This window comes from Misgurnus anguillicaudatus, chromosome 17 (assembly GCF_027580225.2).
Source record: "Misgurnus anguillicaudatus chromosome 17, ASM2758022v2, whole genome shotgun sequence".
In the NCBI taxonomy this organism is placed as follows: Eukaryota; Metazoa; Chordata; class Actinopteri; order Cypriniformes; family Cobitidae; genus Misgurnus; species Misgurnus anguillicaudatus.
The window spans coordinates 14430312-14448425 of NC_073353.2; the positions used below are offsets into that span (position 1 = coordinate 14430312).

At 37.7% G+C, this 18114-nt stretch overlaps 1 protein-coding gene across 3 annotated transcripts in view; it reads left to right on the forward strand.

Moving 5' to 3' along the window:
• The first annotated feature begins 749 nt into the window (after window positions 1–749).
• pard3bb (par-3 family cell polarity regulator beta b) overlaps window positions 750–18114 on the forward strand; it is a 441444-nt gene continuing 424079 nt past the window's right edge. For 2 of the 3 annotated variants that reach the window (XM_055215427.2, XM_055215429.2), the window contains exons 1-2: window positions 751–1015; window positions 1431–1677. In XM_055215427.2, coding sequence (XP_055071402.2) covers window positions 1561–1677 — 117 coding nt within the window. In that variant the 5' untranslated portion in view covers window positions 751–1015; window positions 1431–1560. Of the gene's footprint in view, window positions 1016–1430; window positions 1678–18114 lie in introns of all 3 variants that reach the window. The other variant, XM_055215428.2, reaches the window with a different exon arrangement.

The window sequence follows — 18114 nt, forward strand, 5'->3', positions numbered from 1 at the left end:
CTCTAAAGAATTGAGAATCACTGCAGTATACTGAATGTGTTCAATTAATTGATTTGCACATTAAAACATGTAGCCCAGCACTTTATTGTATAACAAATTCTTGCATACGGAACATCAGGGTTCAATAAAATGTGCAGCTGCCCCCAGTGTCTAACTGTTATCATTGATTCTTCTTTCATGAAATGTATTTCTCAAGTTAATATTATGTCTGCATTGCAAATTATTATTTCATTGGACATGTTTTAATTATTCAACACTAACCTAAAAATGTTCTGCATTCACTTCGGGGTCTCATTAGCAGTTGAAAGTTTTTCAAGTTAAAGTTTTATTTCATGACCCAGAAAACATTGATCTAACAGCATACAGTGTTTACTGCTTATGAAGGAGTCAAAGACAGATGAATGAATGAGCGGACAGAAGGATGGATGGATGAATAGAAGGAAGAAAGGAAAGCAGGCAGGCAAACAGACATACAGAAGAATAGAATAGAAATATCAAAATATGGGTACTGTACATTGTATAGACGATTACAAAATAAAATAGGTTATAATGGTTATAATGAGTGTTATAAAACTATACATTCTATGTATTGGTTGCGATATGCCATTGAATTATATATAATACATTATTTGGTGTTATACTGGTCAGTAAAATAGTATAGATATTATAGAAATTATAGTGAGGTTAACAAGAGTACAGAATATTTTCTTTCCCGTTTTGTGTGCGCTGGCCCTTTAATAAAGTTAGAGCGCGTGGCCCAGCTCCGAGTTGGGATAACAGTGGTGGAGGCTGCTTGGGAACTTCAGGAATGCATCCTGGGAAAATACTGATGCAAACAACGTCCCCACTTTCTCGTTATCATCAGTAAATACGCGTTTGTGTCATAGATAAGCGGAATAGAGGAGTATTTGTCTACAGGCAGTACGATGATCGCGTGATGTTTTATGTTTTTCATAAACTCGTCGCGAAAGTTTTTGCCGCTAACCTGCGCTTCTCTCCATCCTTTATTTCTAAAGTAAGTGCAAAACAGCTTTTATATGGTATAGAAACACAAGTAAACGTATTTAAAATGTGAAATAGTGTTGGTTTTATCGGCATGTTCTTGTTTTAAGAGTTTGGAGTGAGTTTTAAAAGTGTTATGATGAGAGCTAACCTGTTAGCAATCTCAGTCAGTTCTTTAGTAAACGGGACGTTAACGATAACTCTGTCGTACATTTATACCTTAAATATCCAAAACCGTCTAAAAACGATTACTTTAGTGTTACTAGATCACCGACCTCCTCTAACTTTTCCCTCCAGCTGTTTATATGCAACACACCCCTCATAATGTTTACCCTTCATGTTTCTCAACTGTCTTCCCTACATCAACATCCAGTGTGTATCATGTTTTGATTTCTTTTAAAACTAACTGTTAAATCTTTTATATGTAGGTATGTCATGTTTGATGCTTTAACGTTGGATGCAGAAGACCAGTTTGTAGCTGTAAACACATACACACATGCTACTGGTGAAGTTTGCATAAGGACACACCTGGAATAATCTTTCATCTTGGGATTTAAAATGAAAGTAACAGTGACTTTTGGAAGGACCGGTGTGGTCGTCCCGTGTAAGGAAGGATGGACAGTTCGTGATCTCATCCAGCAAGCCACCCAGAGATACAGAAAACTGCTGGAGCAGGTGAGTAGCAGGGTCTTAAAGGGTTACTTCACTTTCTTAAAAAAAATCCTGATAATTTACTCGCCCCCATGTCATCCAAAAATGTTGATGTCTGTCTTTGTTCAGTCGAGAAGAATTTACGTTTTTTGAGGAAAACATACCAGGATTTTTCTCAATTTAATAGACTTTATTGGACCCCAACAGTTTACAGTTTAAATGCAGTTTCAACACAACTTCAAAGGGCTCTAAACGAGGTATAAGCGTTTTATCTAGCAAAACGATCAGTTTTGGCAAGAAAAATAAAAAAATTTCACTTTTAAACCACAACTTCCGGTCTTGGACCATCCGTGTGACGCGCCAGCGCGACCTTACGTAATTGCGTGAGGACACTGAAAAGTCAGATGAGAGAAACATGCATGCCGCATGCGTTATGAATGTGACAAAAGGATACGTTTTTGGGAGACAACATACCCTATTCGGACGGGTTTAGTTTTACTGTGTTTTTAATCCTGTCCGAATCAGCCATGTCTGTGTTTTTCTCTGACGACCTCCGTAAGAATTCCAGAGCAATTTACCTACTGTTTTTTGCCGAACCCGAAGGTCCTCTGAGAAATTAATCCCATCCGGATGCAAATGTCTGTGTTTGCTCGCAATTTCTTTTGAAAATGCTGTTCTTTTTGTGTTTTGGCCAACGTGATCTGCCGTAAGGTCTTACTAACGCACGCCGTATATTGTACTTCCTGAGTCCCATTCAGATATGAATGTTTTTTTTCCATTCTGCAAAATAAAATAATTAAATCAAGAAGAGCTGAATATTAAACACTGTTAAGACTGGCCACTGTAATATCAGTATAAGGTAAACTCAACCTTATTTTGTTTAACTCCGGAATGGTAATTTTAATTAATAAAGATAATACATTTATTAATCATTTTTTCTTCATTTCTTTGGGTTTATGATAAGCAGCCAGTTATTTAAAATACGTAGGCTACTTTAGTAGGATTTGTATAAGTTCTTTTGATTTGTTAAAGTTAAAATAATAAATTACATGTTCTGTAATAATTTTACATTTTAAAGCAAAATATCAAACCTTACAAACACACGTATCCAAAACACGTGATTTTCTGCAATGGCCAAATGCATGACACTCCCATCTCTGGAATAGCCTGAGAATTTTAATCCTGTCCAAATCGGTAAATAAAATCACAGACGTCGTGGGGGACACGTTGAAACTCAAACGTGGTTTGGAAAACTAATCCCGTCCAAATAGTGCTTTTGTAGGAATTCTGTAAATTAAAAGACACAAACCAAAAGCAATAACATCCAACAAATGGAAAAAAAAGGATGTCTCTTCAAAGAACATTTAATATTTATTTTATTTGACAATTTACTTAACTATTACTTGAAACTTACTTAACTATGGAAAGTAATAAAAAAACTGCTTTAAAAACTTTAACAGAAATATTGCATTGGTATTTAAACCACCAAATATTGACATCTGAGATTTCAGTATGGTTAAAAACATTACCTTTCATAATAAGGTTGACTTTGCATGGAATTGCCCATATAATTTTCTTTCAAACATGAAACACAAACGATGTACATGTTTCACAGAAGGAATGCCCTAAAATGTACAATTTGTGTACAGAAATGTGTACATTTGGTTTCAGTATGTACCCCTGAGGTACTAAAATAATATAGTAGTACCTCATAGGTACATACTGGAACCAAATGTGTCTATAGATAGATAGATAGATAGATAGAAATAGATAGATAGGTAGATAGGTGTACATTTTGAAAGGATATCACCCCAATGACAGCTAGGCACTATTTCTTGACCATTTTTCTGACAGTGTGAGGAAGAGTAAATGTTGACAGAATTGTTATTTTTGTCTGTTTTGTGTTCACTACTGTTACATCTCTTTATAAAGGTTCATAATAATATGTGATGAAGGGTTTGGTATATACTGTGATTAAGGGATTATATTTGTATGCGACTGAATGTCAGCATATAAAGTCTTGTATTACAGTACATTAAAAGCCCAGATTCACAGGGTGAATACCACACTCTGATATATTAAGAAATTATAGTCATTTTTTAATCTTTAAGTTTACATTTAATTAGAGGATGATGAAAAATGTATGCTTTGCCTTATGGGATTGATTAAACTGTTAAAGATCTTATTCATTAATTTCAAACCTGTTAGTCAAAATCATATTCTTAGTTACTGATGGGAGATGAAATGCCAACGTGACATATTTATTATTGCAAAATTTAAAAAGGGTTCACAGGAAGCGTCGCTCTCTAATGACAGGAAACCACAGCAGTGATTTTATGAAAGTGGGGGGCAGATGTGCCCTGTCCAGATTCTCTCTGTGATGAATGCAAATCAGAGTTAAAAAATGGCAGCTCCTCTCTCCCCCGAGCACTGACCCTCGGCCCCTGCCATCTGATGTCCTCTGTTTTGCTGCTTGAGCTTCATTATTTAAATGGTACGATTATTTGAGTGGCACCCGTTTTCCCTGGCTCTCACCGATCCCCAATGGACCGATGTGGACGTGGATTTCGCTCCTTGCCTGAGCATTAGGGTTCAGTCAGGCCCCTGATAAACAACCAGCTTTTCATCTTGCATCTCTCCAGGAGCCGCTGGGCCTAAATGAGATTGTATATTGCTGCTAGACTTTCTCGCCTTACAATTTAGTGTGCTATCGCTTTGTCTTAAGAGTGGTCAATTTGACTGATGGGAGATGGTCTGGATGCTTCGTGCCGAAGCAGGTACGTATAGCGAAAGGGTGACGGTGGTCTTGTATTGCACCCTGTCGCGTTTCAGAGAGTAATATCGTGCGGTGAATTTAACAGGTCAGGGCTCTGAGAGATTGCCAGGCGACTCTGGGGTATTGCTGGGTTTCGTATGCGATAAGCGTACGAGATCTTAACAGGCATTTACTCTTCGGGGCCACCGTGTGTCAAGCTGGGCTCAGACTATTTTTTTATTTCGCGTGGGCAGGTCTTTTCTGTCGGACAAGTTTATGTGCGTGCCTAGCCTTTATTTGTGTGTTTGTTATTCCCATCAGCACTGTGTTATTGGCTGTTAGTCTCGGAGGGATATAGACATGTGGGCTGGTGATGCACACGGGGCATTGGTGAGGATGGATAGAGTTACTTGAAGGATCCTGATTGGTTGTTGTCTCCAGGGCCTTGTTTCCAGGCTGGGGTGGTTGTCGGCCACATCTCTACTTTGGCCTCATTTGCACAGGGTCAAAATAGAAGTGGGTGCATGAAACTAGTTGCAATGCAAATATGCAAACAGTATTTACTTTCTCCAAATGGATAATCGTATTTGCTTCGTGAATGGTAGCCTACTACACAGTGCAGTAATATGTGCTTTACTTCAATTTCATTTATGATTAGAGGCGTTGTACTGCAGTATGGTTTGTCAGTACAGAAAAGACTGCGCAATCGATCTTTGTGATAGATTGTTTTCATTACTTGCTTCTTTTCCCTATGAGACTGTATGATTTAGAGCTGGTGGTAACTAATGTCCTTCAGGTTTCCTTTGAAGTTTCATTAATAGAGTTAATAATCATAATGTTGCATTTATTCATGAATGCAGGGAGGCTTCACAAATCACGTCTTGGTGCTTTCAGCAGAAAGCGCAGAACAAACCAAGCATTATGTTTATGGGAATACTCGCAACCTCATCAATCAGCGAAAATTCAGAACCTCTCATGAACCTCTCGACTCTGCCACATGAAGCTCGAGTCCAGTGCCAATATGGTCAGCATTTTGAGAAAAACCTAAATTAATAAATGAAGCTTACATGCTTGAATGGTCCGGGGTTGGTGTGTTGGATGGCATTCTCGGTGCTTTAGAAGACATGTAACAGACAGACAGACAGACAGACTAGGGTTGTGCCGATAGACGATACTATCGTGTTTTGACGATGGTCAGACAAATGGCTGATAGCGGGCTTTCATGACGATGGTTAGCAATAGTTATTGTCATTATCATCATAAGTTTACATAAACATGCATGCTTTTTCCTCATATGAGAGGGTTTGTGGGCCTCACTTTGCGCGAGAGAGCTTGTAACATGAGGAATCATTCTCACATGCACCTGGATTTTCTTGTCCACCAATCAACTGGCTTGTTATAAATTAGTAGTAATTAAAAAATTAACAAATAAATAAATGAGTGAATGATACTCATCATTCCCCCAATACTATTGTGGATTAGCGATCTCACATGTTGATGATGATCTTGCAATAGGGCATAGCGAACGACACTGTGCTCAGTTTGGGCATTTAAACATGAAATTAATTTTAAAGACAGCAAATCCAGTGAATAAGATTGGTTCAGAGTGTACTGGGCTTTAGCAGGAAAGAGTGTATAGATTCCTATATTCTCATATTGGTTTTAGGCATTATTCATATGTGGAAATAAGTGTGATATGGGTTGGATACATGCATTTGCGTCTGCAATGTAAGCAGACAGATTGGATAGTCCCGTGTCAAGATGTGTTGTGTGTCATTGAGAAAAGCGATGTTAGCAAGGGACGTCATCTCAGGTGGACCCCAACTGCAATCACATGACTATTCTTAGCAGTTGTTGCATTGTTTTAATGGTCCCTTTGTAAAAACCTCACACTGGTTTGGGTTGCGACTAGGATTGGGCAATACTGACCAAAATTCATATCTCTGTCTTTTTTGGATGAATGGCAATATAAAATATCGGATACCTCTGAATTTCCTACAGTACAAAAGTGAAATGAATGTTTACACTTAAGTCAATACCTCATGTGAGATGTAACAATCCCCTTAAAGGAAAACACCACAGTTTTTCTATTTTACTATGTTCCTTCCTCAACTTAACACATACCTATCTTTTTTCAATGCGTGCACTTAATCTTTGTGCAGTGCGTCCTGAATTTGTTAGCATTTAGCCTAGCCCCATTCATTCCTTAGGATCCAAACAGGGATGAATTTAGAAGCCACTAAACACTTCATGTTTTCTTTATTTAAAGACTGTTACATGAGTAGTTACACAAGTAAGTATGGTGGCGCAAAATAAAAAGTGAAGTTTTTTTAAGCGGATAAAAATAAGAACTGTATTGTATGGCGGAAGAGCACTTAGTTTGCAGCACTTTGACCTCGGGCCAAAGTGCGCCCGAGGTCAAAGTGCAGTAGACCGGATTGACGGAGGCAATTGAGATCGGCTAAAATGCTAATGACATTCATTTTTATGCAAACAAACACACATGTAAACACTAATATATTGCCTCCCCAAAAACTACAGAGGTCATGTTCACTTATCGCACAATAAGTCGATATAGTCAGAATTGCAACAGGGCTAATTATCTCATCCTATAAAATACCAATAAATATCCAAAACTTTATGTACCTGTACCACCCTGACCTGGTTGCAACCCACCTTTTGAGAATCACTGCCTTAACACTCCCTTAACACTTAACACTCCCTTTACCCTGTTTTGGGCTTTGTAGCGCTTCAGGTTTTTAACTTGTCCAAAAGCTTGTAAGTTAACAAATTTTAAGCTGAATCCTGCATTTCATATTTGCGGACAGTTTGACCTCTCAGCAAGCTGTCACGGCTTGGAGCACAACCGTGTGTGTTATCTCGCCGGCGATAGAGCGCCGAGAAGTGTTGTTAATTACCAGATTTCCTTTTTCGCCATTGAAGTCTCAGCAGCTCCCAGTCTTCCGTTTTTTGTTATGCTAATCTGAAACATTTTCCTGCAGCTGTGTAATTATGCATTTAATGCGTTTCAGGATTAAAGTGAACGACAAACGGCCTAGATTTAGTTGCACTAATCTTCAGCCTTTTTAAAGTGTCATACATCGGTACACAAGAGCCATCGCTTCAAACGAGTGCGGTTAACACTTTGAGGATTTGCTGTCTAATTTTTATACTGCAATCTAATGCATTTCTGTTACTGTGATTTGTTGCGGTGTTTTCCAATGACATGTCAGTTACTAAAGGGACGAAAAGATGCCTGTGATCTTCCGCCAGCTCAAGAATGTTCCGGGCTGGGAAACAAATGGAAATGTCTTCAAGGCGTAGATTCTGAATAGCGTGTTTGGCCAGAGACAGTAAATTGTCTGAAAGAGAGACCTTTAGCAGAGGAGGTGGAGGAAGTGCTTGGGAGTCACTCAGGAAGTTATCAGGACGTGGAAAAGGGACGCTTAATTATCCGGGCGAACGCAAGCCGGAGCTGCGTTGCTGTTTTTTCATTAAGCTCAGGAATGCCAGATGCACGAGTGCTGAGCTGGCTGCCAAAGCAGCTGATATCATGAAAAAGCCTGGCCTTCTGCCAGAAGAGAAAACAATTAACATGCCTCCGAGACAGAGTCGGTTAGCATCTGCTCTCAATTGGAAAGTGTACTAGGTGCATGGTTTGTGATGGAAACCACATCTGGACCTGAGATCTACTCATGAAGTACCAATGCTCTGCCTTTAGCGGTTTGAATGGTTTTGGCAACACGGCTCGAACCCTAATGTGCTATTTTCAGTGGATGCATATCCGCTGTTGTGGGTTTATTTGTCTGTAACCGTGTCTCCTGTGACTTGGAGGCATGGTGTTGTCTTTGAAGATGTTTCTTGGAGTAGACCAAATAAACATAATGTGTATTTAGGCCTGTAAGTCTTTGTTTTGTTTTTCTTTAAGTGTGCACTGTAACAGGTTAGATTTAGGTTAGCATGCTTTCAGGCCTCTCTGCTAAACATGCATTTTCACAGTTACTTAGTTTGACCAAGCGTTAGGTCAAAAAGGGATGAGCCCAGCCCCTTGGGCTGTAATTTAACCTATGCTGGGTTGTTTTAACTCAAAATGATGGGTTGTTCTAACTCATTGTTGGGTCAAATATAAACTTTTTTCTGAGTTGGACTCATCCCTTTTTGACCCAGAGTGTAGTGAATGTAAGGTTATGTGTTCAATAGGATCAAACCCATGACCTTTTGCGCTCTAAAACACAATGCTGTACCAACTGAGCCATAGGAACGCTATGGATAAAGTACAGAAATGGGTTCGATCCAAAATAACGCATATATAGATAAACTGTATATAGCTAGCTAAGTATTGTAAGGTGCTTTGGGTCAAAGCGTCTGCCAAATGCATAAAACAAATGTAAATTTATTAGTGTATTGTATAGTCATATTATATATTTCAACTTTGTACTAAATTGATTTTCTTTCATCCGCATTGGACTTTAGTGCTTGTGCAATTATGCTAAGCTGATTTTGTGTTTAGATTGAGTGAAAAGAGGTAATTAGTGGATGTTGACCTAATGTTAATGTACGTTTCGTCTTCTTACATACTTGCTGTGGGTGTATGTACGTGTGCATTAGAGTGAAATTGCATTAGCACCACAGATATTTATCAGACAGGAGTAGGAGTAGAGTGTCGAGACATCATGCTGTCTGATCTGGACTCTTCCCATATCAGTTCGTCTCATTTAAGGACTGATTACCCTCGTACATCCCTACCCACATTAGCCTCAGTGCCCAGAAATATATTAATTTAATTTGTGCAGCCATATAAAAAGTGACTCCTTTCATTCAGACCATATTGCGGTCCGTAACAGAAGATGAGGTCCGAAAATGGTATGTTTATTAAATTCAATTCACAGCAAAATTGGTATTTTCATATTTGACCAGAAGGTGCAAGAACACGATGCAGAGGTGGAAGATCGTTCTCGGAGATGGACAACATGTCTTATTGCATCATTATCATCACCATCATGATCATTACTGTTTATGAGTCTTGTAATGACGCTGGGCTTGGTAATGGACCCTCCGCCAAACAAAAGCAATTGTGTAAAATACGGCAGCAGCCCCGCTGCTCACCGTCATCAGGGTAAAAATTGCGAAATGTTCCAGAGATTTCCATCGTTTCATTACGGGCCGACGGCGCTATCTCCCGCTACGCGCGTTTCCTCGTTCACAGGTGTCGTAGCTGGGAATAGGCTTTAATGTGGCGTGTAATACAGAAGTCTTCCCATAGACTGCCGTGCTGTCGCCCTTTGTTAAATGCCAGAAACCACAGCACTCTTGGCCTTTGGCTCACCCTCGTTCGCCTCGCCTTACTGCTTGCTTTCAAAAGCTCAGGGCTCATTTGGGTTGGAGCCGTGATTAGGCAGGTGCGTTGGCTGTCAAATGTCATTTTGCTTACATTGTGGGAGATGAGGTCATGTGGGATCTGATGTCATCAGCTTTATTGTTTATAGAGCGAATACAACATTAAATGCTAATTTGTGTCATAATAGGTAGAGTTAAAGATTAAATTATACAGAAGTGGTGCAGAATTCATAGTAAGCCCATAAATGTGTACAGCGAAATGGTCAGTTTTATTAAGATGATTTGTACAAAAAATAGTAAAATCTGCAAAAAACCTAAGAATACTGTTTCATGTATCTGTTTTTTAATTTCGGTAAAAAAAACTAAAACCAGGTAAAAAAAAGATGGCTTTACTAAGCCTGTTTTCTAGGATGGTAAAAGGTCCTTGTATGTTCCATTTTGGTACATATGTACCATTTTGGTACCCATGTGTACCCATGTATGCGCCTTTTAGGTACAAAAGGGTACTTTTTGAAAAGGTACTGCCCCAGTGACCGCTTTTGTACCTTATACCTTTTTTCTGAGAGAGCATAATGCACTTTACTGTATGTACATAAAAAAATGTTTTTATGATGAACATACTGTATTTAAAATGTACATAATTACGATGGCTTCTCTAAAATAACTTCTGGAATTTTTTTGTGCATATTACGCTTATCTTGTGCATATTGCGTTACTTAACTCTAATACCAGACAAAGATACTGAATATTTTTACAGTGTTCTGTATTATATTACAGACAGTGAAAAATTCCTAACATAAATTCGAGCAATAAAGATCTAAAATAATAAGACCTTCACGACTGGAAGACCTTGGTGAGGTAATCTTTCTTTTTTTTGTGCCATGCATTTTAAAGTGAAGATTACACTTCTCGCACTTAATCAAACAGTTAAACCCACTTGAGATTATGAACTCATTAATTAGACTCAATAATACCGCACCATACTTTGATGTAATTATAAATGATTATGACAAGGGTGTTCAATCATAGTGAAATTTGTACAACAGCAGCTCTTTGCAGTGTAGTTTGTGTCAAATTCAGTTTTTATACATGTTTGAGAATTTTGTCTAACACGTGTTTGTGCAGACTATTAAAGACTAGAATCATACTGCACTAGTTAAACTCATTGGGGCGGTTTCCAAGACAGGGATTGGCCTTATCCTGGACTATAACATTTTTTAGAGCTGTCCAAACTGAAAACAACTTGAACTTACATATCTTAAAATACATCAGTGCCCTTTGTTTTGCCTCAAAATGTGCCCTTTGTTTTGCCTCAAAATCCACACATGTAATGTTTTTAGTAAGGCATGTTTGTTAAAACTAGTTATATTTCCTAATTAATTTAAGGTGAGTCCTGGATTAAGACAATCCCTGTCCGGGAAATCGCCCTATTATGTTAAAGGACAAGTTCAGTATTTTACACTTAAAGCCCTGTTTTCAAATGCTACCTAAAATGCATTAAACTTTCGTTAAAAGACGTGAAACTCACCGAGTGGTCGGGGGTGTTCACTGATGTGCTCACACGGGGATCGCTTCAAAATATGCTTTCCAACAGGTGTTTTACCATTCGTTGTATACTTGTGGACCTATTTTTCCACACCCGTACATTCTTCCGCTGAGAGCTTAAATAATAGACAGCCCAGTTGGTGGCGATAATCCGCCTTTGCCAATTACAAGAATAAAAACAACGTTCCTGGCACGGAGTAATACCGTACACTGTAAAAAAATTCAATAGAAATTGCAGCTGGGTTGCCGGTAATTTACCGTACCATATCTTATTAAATGGCGCTCTGGAATTCTTTTGTTATTTTGTTATTCGTTTGTTATTCCCTGATAGCAACTGCTTAAAACTAATAACCTGATAACCAGGATGCTGCAAATCATTTTGACGGGTATTGTTTAATATTACACAAAAATTTTATATAAATATGTCTTTTAATAACATATATTTACAAATGATTTAACCAAATAGTGTGTTTGTGAAATTTAAACCTCATGTCTTATCTTAAAACCGAAAGAAGATGGGTTTCCCTTGCAGAAGGTTTTAAAATTTTCAAGGTATTTCAAAACAATATTTAATGTTCCTTATCTTACTTATGAGGTAAATAACCATGTAATAAGTGGGATAATGTATAGGCAGCTGGTTGTTATCATGAAATAAGACCCTACACTGTGTTACAAGCCCCTTGCTGCACGTCAGATGCTGATCACACTGTCTGGCTTATTTCTGCGATAACATCCGGCTGCCTATACATTGTCCCTTACATAACATCTGATAACAAGAAAGGGGTCATATTAGTACTTTAAAGGCCCATCTGTACCTACATGGTACACATAAGGACCTTTTTAAAAAGCCACACAGATCCAAAATCGAAAATTAACTGTATTGCAGTGTATCATGTAGCTGTCCATTAATGTAAATGATGTGCAAAGCAGTTAAACCAAAAAGTACACAATTATTATTCTGCCTGTCTTTATCTACGTAGATACGAACACTTTGCGCAATAATCTCCCCCTACAGTCTTGCCCGGGAGAAACGAAAACTCTGACCTGCCCACAGACACTGCAGCTAGTTGATGTGTAAACATCATGACGAGACACTGTGTTTCAGCTGTAAAGGCAAGTTTGTGTGTTTTTCACTACCAAACGAGGAATCAGTGGTTAAAATTACTTTTCAATGAGCTATTTACTAATAGTTTGGCAATGAAAAATGGTTCAGTACCCAGTTTATTTGGAACACCATGCATCTCCTAATCACAACCTGTAAGTATGATTATTACATTATGTGTTTATTTTCCCTAGAGTGCTCTAAAATGTCTAGTTTACTGTAACGTCTTATCAGTAAGCCATGTTAGCAACGCATGTTGCAGTTAAACTGTGGCCCAGTTATAGCTTACATTTGCTTAGATTAGTGTAAAAATTTTAGTGTCTGTCATCGTTTTTAAAACTTGGACTAGTGATGAATAATGTGTATGATGTTGGTGTTTAAACTCTTAATAGAAAGTTGCGCTAGCAAGTGGCTAACGCATGTTGCACTTATGGTTTTGCTATAGCCTATGTAGGTTACATACATGCTTAAATGAGTGTAAAAATGTTAGTGTCTGTCATTTTTATTGCTTGGATTAATGATGAATGATGTGTAATTATGTCGATAATGTCTTCTCAGTAAGTCATGTTAGCACTAGGTCAATATGTTGCTATTGTTGGACTGTGTGGAGACTGTGTCAGTTGACCAATCAGAGCAGACTACTGAAAAGTGGGGTTTAGGCAGACTGAGTTGTTGAACGGATTCACACGAATCGTTTGGGGATCTGTGAGAAATGGGGTAATATTAAATTTATATTTTGAGAAAATGACAGTGTTTTTTGACTTTGCATTAGGGCTGCACGATTCGGAGAAAAAATCTTATTGCGATTTTTCTGATCAAAATTGCGATTCGCGATTTAAAGTGCGATTCATTAGTATATAATAAAAGAGGTACATCCAGGTTTGTTGTGGTGGTTTTAATAGCACCAAAGAAAGATGCTGTGCTACTGTTTATTTAAAACCTCTTAAACAGTGTACCAAGTTGTCTGCAGGACTTTGCTATTCTGCAGACAAACTTTAAACAAAAAAAAATACAATTTAAATTTTTTTTTTTTGAAAGTTTTATTTAAAAGAACATATAGGCCAATGTATTTTGGCTGTCACTACAACAATGCATCTGACAAGCAAATATTTCGTTTTTCTTTTAATCATAAGACTATACTCATCTTGTTTTACTTTTTAGGCATCTGTAATAAATGTAAATATTAGTTATTAGAATCTATGATTTAACATAAGCCAAAAATACAAATAAAAGACTGCACAGTCCTCACTGTAGGATTTTAAATGTGGAGCTGCAGAAGCTTGTTCAGTTAAGAGTAAGGAGTGATTTTAATTTTTGGTGTGTAATAAACATTTCTGACACAGAAAGCACCAGGTTACTGTCACTTTAAGACACAAGACAGCTTTAAAACTGCTCTGCTTCAATATAGCCTACTGATAAACATCCAGCTGTTTATGTTCAATTAGACAAGAAAGAAAACGTAAGTTTAGTGATCACGCGTGTGCTGACTGCTCTCTGTGTGCGCGCTTCATGAACCCTCATGCCTGTAAATATTCAAAGCGGTGCAGATGTGCGCGTGCAAGAAAGTATAATGTACCTGTTTCGTCTGCTGTGTTCCGGGCATTAATGAAACCTGCTTATAGTCTGATGAGGCGCTTGTCATTGTTTGCGATGCATGACGAGAAACGGACGTATATACACCTTTCTTTAAGTCCAACATTACACAAAAGGGAAATGTTTTCGCGCATTTCTGTCCTTTCATTTGCCGGTTAATGAGTTATAATGCGTTTTTAAAATGACTGAATCCAAAATCTGCCAACTTCATGACATTCCGCGTTGTGCAGATAATTCCATTTGTATGCATTTCGCGATTCTGTCCGTGTTTTCCGCATCGCGGAAATCATATGGCCGTACACTTTGTTGAGGAGTTGAACTGCTGCTCGCGCTCATGTTTTCCAAATGGTGTAATAGGGACTTTAAGCAACAGCTGGGAATGGAACGGCTACGGCGACCGGAAGTATGCTGTCACACCGCCGTAGCCAAGAACGTTAAAATCACTAAGCAACCGTAAACAGGACCGCGCAACGTGGTATTAATTCATTTATTGAGAAACAAAAAAATGTCATTTAAAAAAGCAAGAGAAGGGTTGGTTTTGGCATTAAATGACAATCTTTTGTCAGAAGAGAAGTTTTTACTATTGTATGATGTAAATAAGTCTAAAAACCTAGATTTAAGCAATACTTGAAAACATTGAATACTTAAAAATCTTTAAAATTAGCTTAAATTTAAAACATATTAACAGATATTATATAAAAGACTTGTGGTACAATCATAAACTGATGCAATTACAATGTCATATGCCATTAAACATAACATTTATTTACACAATCTCTCACGTTGTAGCGACTACGGCAAATCAGCTGTTCTTCCGTAGTAGACCGTTACAGTAGAACGTCGCAAAATAGCAGTTAAATTCGCGCATGCGCAATACAACGCCAGAATGCCGTTGCCGTTCCACCAGAGGCTGTTGCTTAAAGTCCCTAATGACGTGTAGTCAGCACCTCAGTGTTCATGCACTCTATTGGTCTAAACTGCATCAAACGTAAAATGCGCATGAAGCGAACTGTCAAAAACTGCGTACTAGATGATTGTTATATTTAATAGTTTTGAATCGAAATAATCGCATTTCTTGCGATTCGAAAATCGCATCCATTCACATCGCGATTTCGGTTTAAAAACGATTAATCGTGCAGCCCTACTTTGCATGCATTTAAACCTGTTGTCCAGGACTTATAAACAATGATATGACGCTTAAAATTAGCATCCTACTGGCTTTTTAAAGTGTAGGGTCTTAGAAACAGTTTTTTACATTTTTCTTCGGACACTATTATCCCTTCAAAAACATTGCTATAGAGGTTGTTGTTCAGATTGTACAGAATACAGATACAACATTGCTAGAATTTTTTTTATTAATTTAGGTCCCAAACGATTCTTTGAATAAGTTGATTACAAAATACCCTCATTTATCAAACACACTTCATTATCTCTTCTCTACATAAGAGTGATTGTTACTAATTAACAAGCTAAGGTAGATTTGTTTAAGAGTTTAGGTGTGATATTAATGTTGGCAAGAGACTGAGGGTGTTTTCACACCTGAGCCTTTGTTTTAGAACCTTGTGCGTTTTCTCCCTTGATTCGGTTCGTTTTGGCATATGTGAACATGGCAATCGCGCTAGGTTTTGCAAAACAACCGCTCCGAGACCGCTGGAACAAGGTGGTCTCGGCCCGATTGCAAACAAACTGCGCAATCTGGAAATATTGCTTTTCATATGGAAATATTGCCATGTGAATGTGAACTGAACGTAAATAAAATTTCTACAGTATCCATTTAACCCCCGGTTTTGGAACAAAGTAATTAATCTACAGGTCTGAAAACACCCTGTGATTGTGATTCCTTAAAACAAACCAGCATTTAAAGCAATGAGTCACAGGATGTTGATCATTTACCATGTTGGTGGTTAGAAAATGACTACACTTTAAAAAAAAAAGATGGGTTATTTTCAACACAGAGTTGGGTCAAAAAGGGATTTACCCAACCATTTGGATTATAATTTAATCTATGCTGGGTTGTTTTAAACTATTGTTGGTTAAATTATAAAAAAATTCTGGGTTAATTTAACCCATTGACTGGGCCTGTCCCTAATTGACCCAACGCTGGGTTAAAAATAACCTAGCATTTGTTTGTGTATGTAAGTGTGTATTGATGTATGGGTAAATGTTTCCATTATTCTCTCATTTGATGTGTCTCGTGTTCTGTGCCCTGGATATGTAAACATTCCAGAACAGTTAGGGCCCTATGAAATTTGTTTTATTTTTTCTCAAATTTCATTTTTTCCTTAACATTTTTTTGGTAGCACTTTATTTTACAGTACGTGTACTTACCTTGTACATATATGGTAAATATGTTGTACTTACAGACAAATATGTGGTACTTATTTTTGACTATCTACATGGTAATTAAAGGCGGAGTCCATGATGTTTGAAAGCCAATGTTGATATTTGAAATCACCTAAACAAACACGCCCCTACCCCAATAGAATCTGGACCTTCTGTTGATAGACCCGCCCCACACATACGCAACCCGGCATTTGATTTGATTTGATTGGCTATAAGTGTGTTTTGGTAGTCGGCCCGTCTCCTTTTCCAACGCGTTTTTCAAACATCGTGGACTCCGCCTTTAAATGGTACCATTACTGTATTTACCAGTGGTACATACTTTGTAGTTATTATGTAACTCTAGAGAAGTACTGGGTAATACCAGATTAGGGCTGTGATGATGCATTGCGTTCCCCATTAAAAATACCTGTCTGAAATCGATTCTGAATCAAAATTTAATAGTAAATTTCATTTTCATGTCTCGATTCCGTGATTCCGTCCGTGTTTTCTGCATCACAGAAATTATTGGGCCTAACTAGTGTACTCGTAAAATACAATGCAATCAAGTTTGCCATTAACTGACTAACATTTAGTGACAGGCACTTGATAGTCAGGCAACATTTGAACCTGAGACCTCTTGCACTTCAGGCAAGAAATAAGTTGAGTCAGAATAGCTTTAGTGTTTAAGGTAGAGGTCCAGTCCCCTAAAGACTAAAGATCTATATTGTGATTTGTCTAGTGCTGTGACGGATCGCAGACAAAGAGAAAATCACTTCTCTAGATCTTAAAAAATTATAATAATATTTAATTTATACGATAAAGGCAGTTTTAAGATTTTTTGATACGATTTTTGTACCTAATGCTAATTTTAGACCTTACTTAATGTGAAACTTTGTTCTTTTTTTATAAATGCTTGTAATTTCTTTATTTGTTGTTAGATTTTTACCACCCCCTTTTTGTTGATCAGAAAAATGATCAGATCCGTGCCTCAAAAATTTGATCCTAACCGTGAGTTTTGTGATCCGTCACACCCATAGATTTGTCCCATTATTTTATCTGGTACTGTAGAACCAACCACTGATTTTAGAACATCATCTCTCTCAGAATGCTTTTTTGTAGGTTATGAACAGTACTCCATTTTATACTGTAGATCCTGTAGTGTCTTCCAGTAGCTCATTTAGCAGTTTTGCGATAGCTACGCAAAATGTCATGGGTTTGAGCCCAAGGGAAGAAAAATATTGTAAATGCACTGTAGGGCGGCACGATTTGGAGAAAAAATCTAATTGAGATTTTTCTGATCAAAATTGCGATTTAAAGTGCGACTTATTATAAAAGAGCTACATCCAGGTTTGTTGTGGTGGTTTTAACAGCACCATAGTTATAATGGGTTTTAAAAATGACTGAATCCAAAATTTGCCAAATTCCATGACATTCCGCGTTGTACAGTTAATTCCATTGTTATGCTTGGAATTCGCGATTCCGTCCGTGTTTTCCGCACTGCAGAAATCATAGGACCCTACACTTTGTTTGCACTCATGTTTTCCAAATGCCGTTATTTGACGTTCAGTGAGCACCTCAGTGTTACGATGCCCTCTATTGGTAAACTGCATCAAACGTAAAATGCGCATGAAGCAAACTGTCAAAAACTGCGTTCGAGATGATTGTTATATTTGATGGTTCTGAATCGAAATAATGGCAGCTCTTGCGATTCGAAAATTGCACCCCTTCAAATCGCGATTTCGGTTAAAAAACGATTAATTGTGCAGGCCTAATGCACTGTTAATCTTTTAGATGAAAAAATGTATGT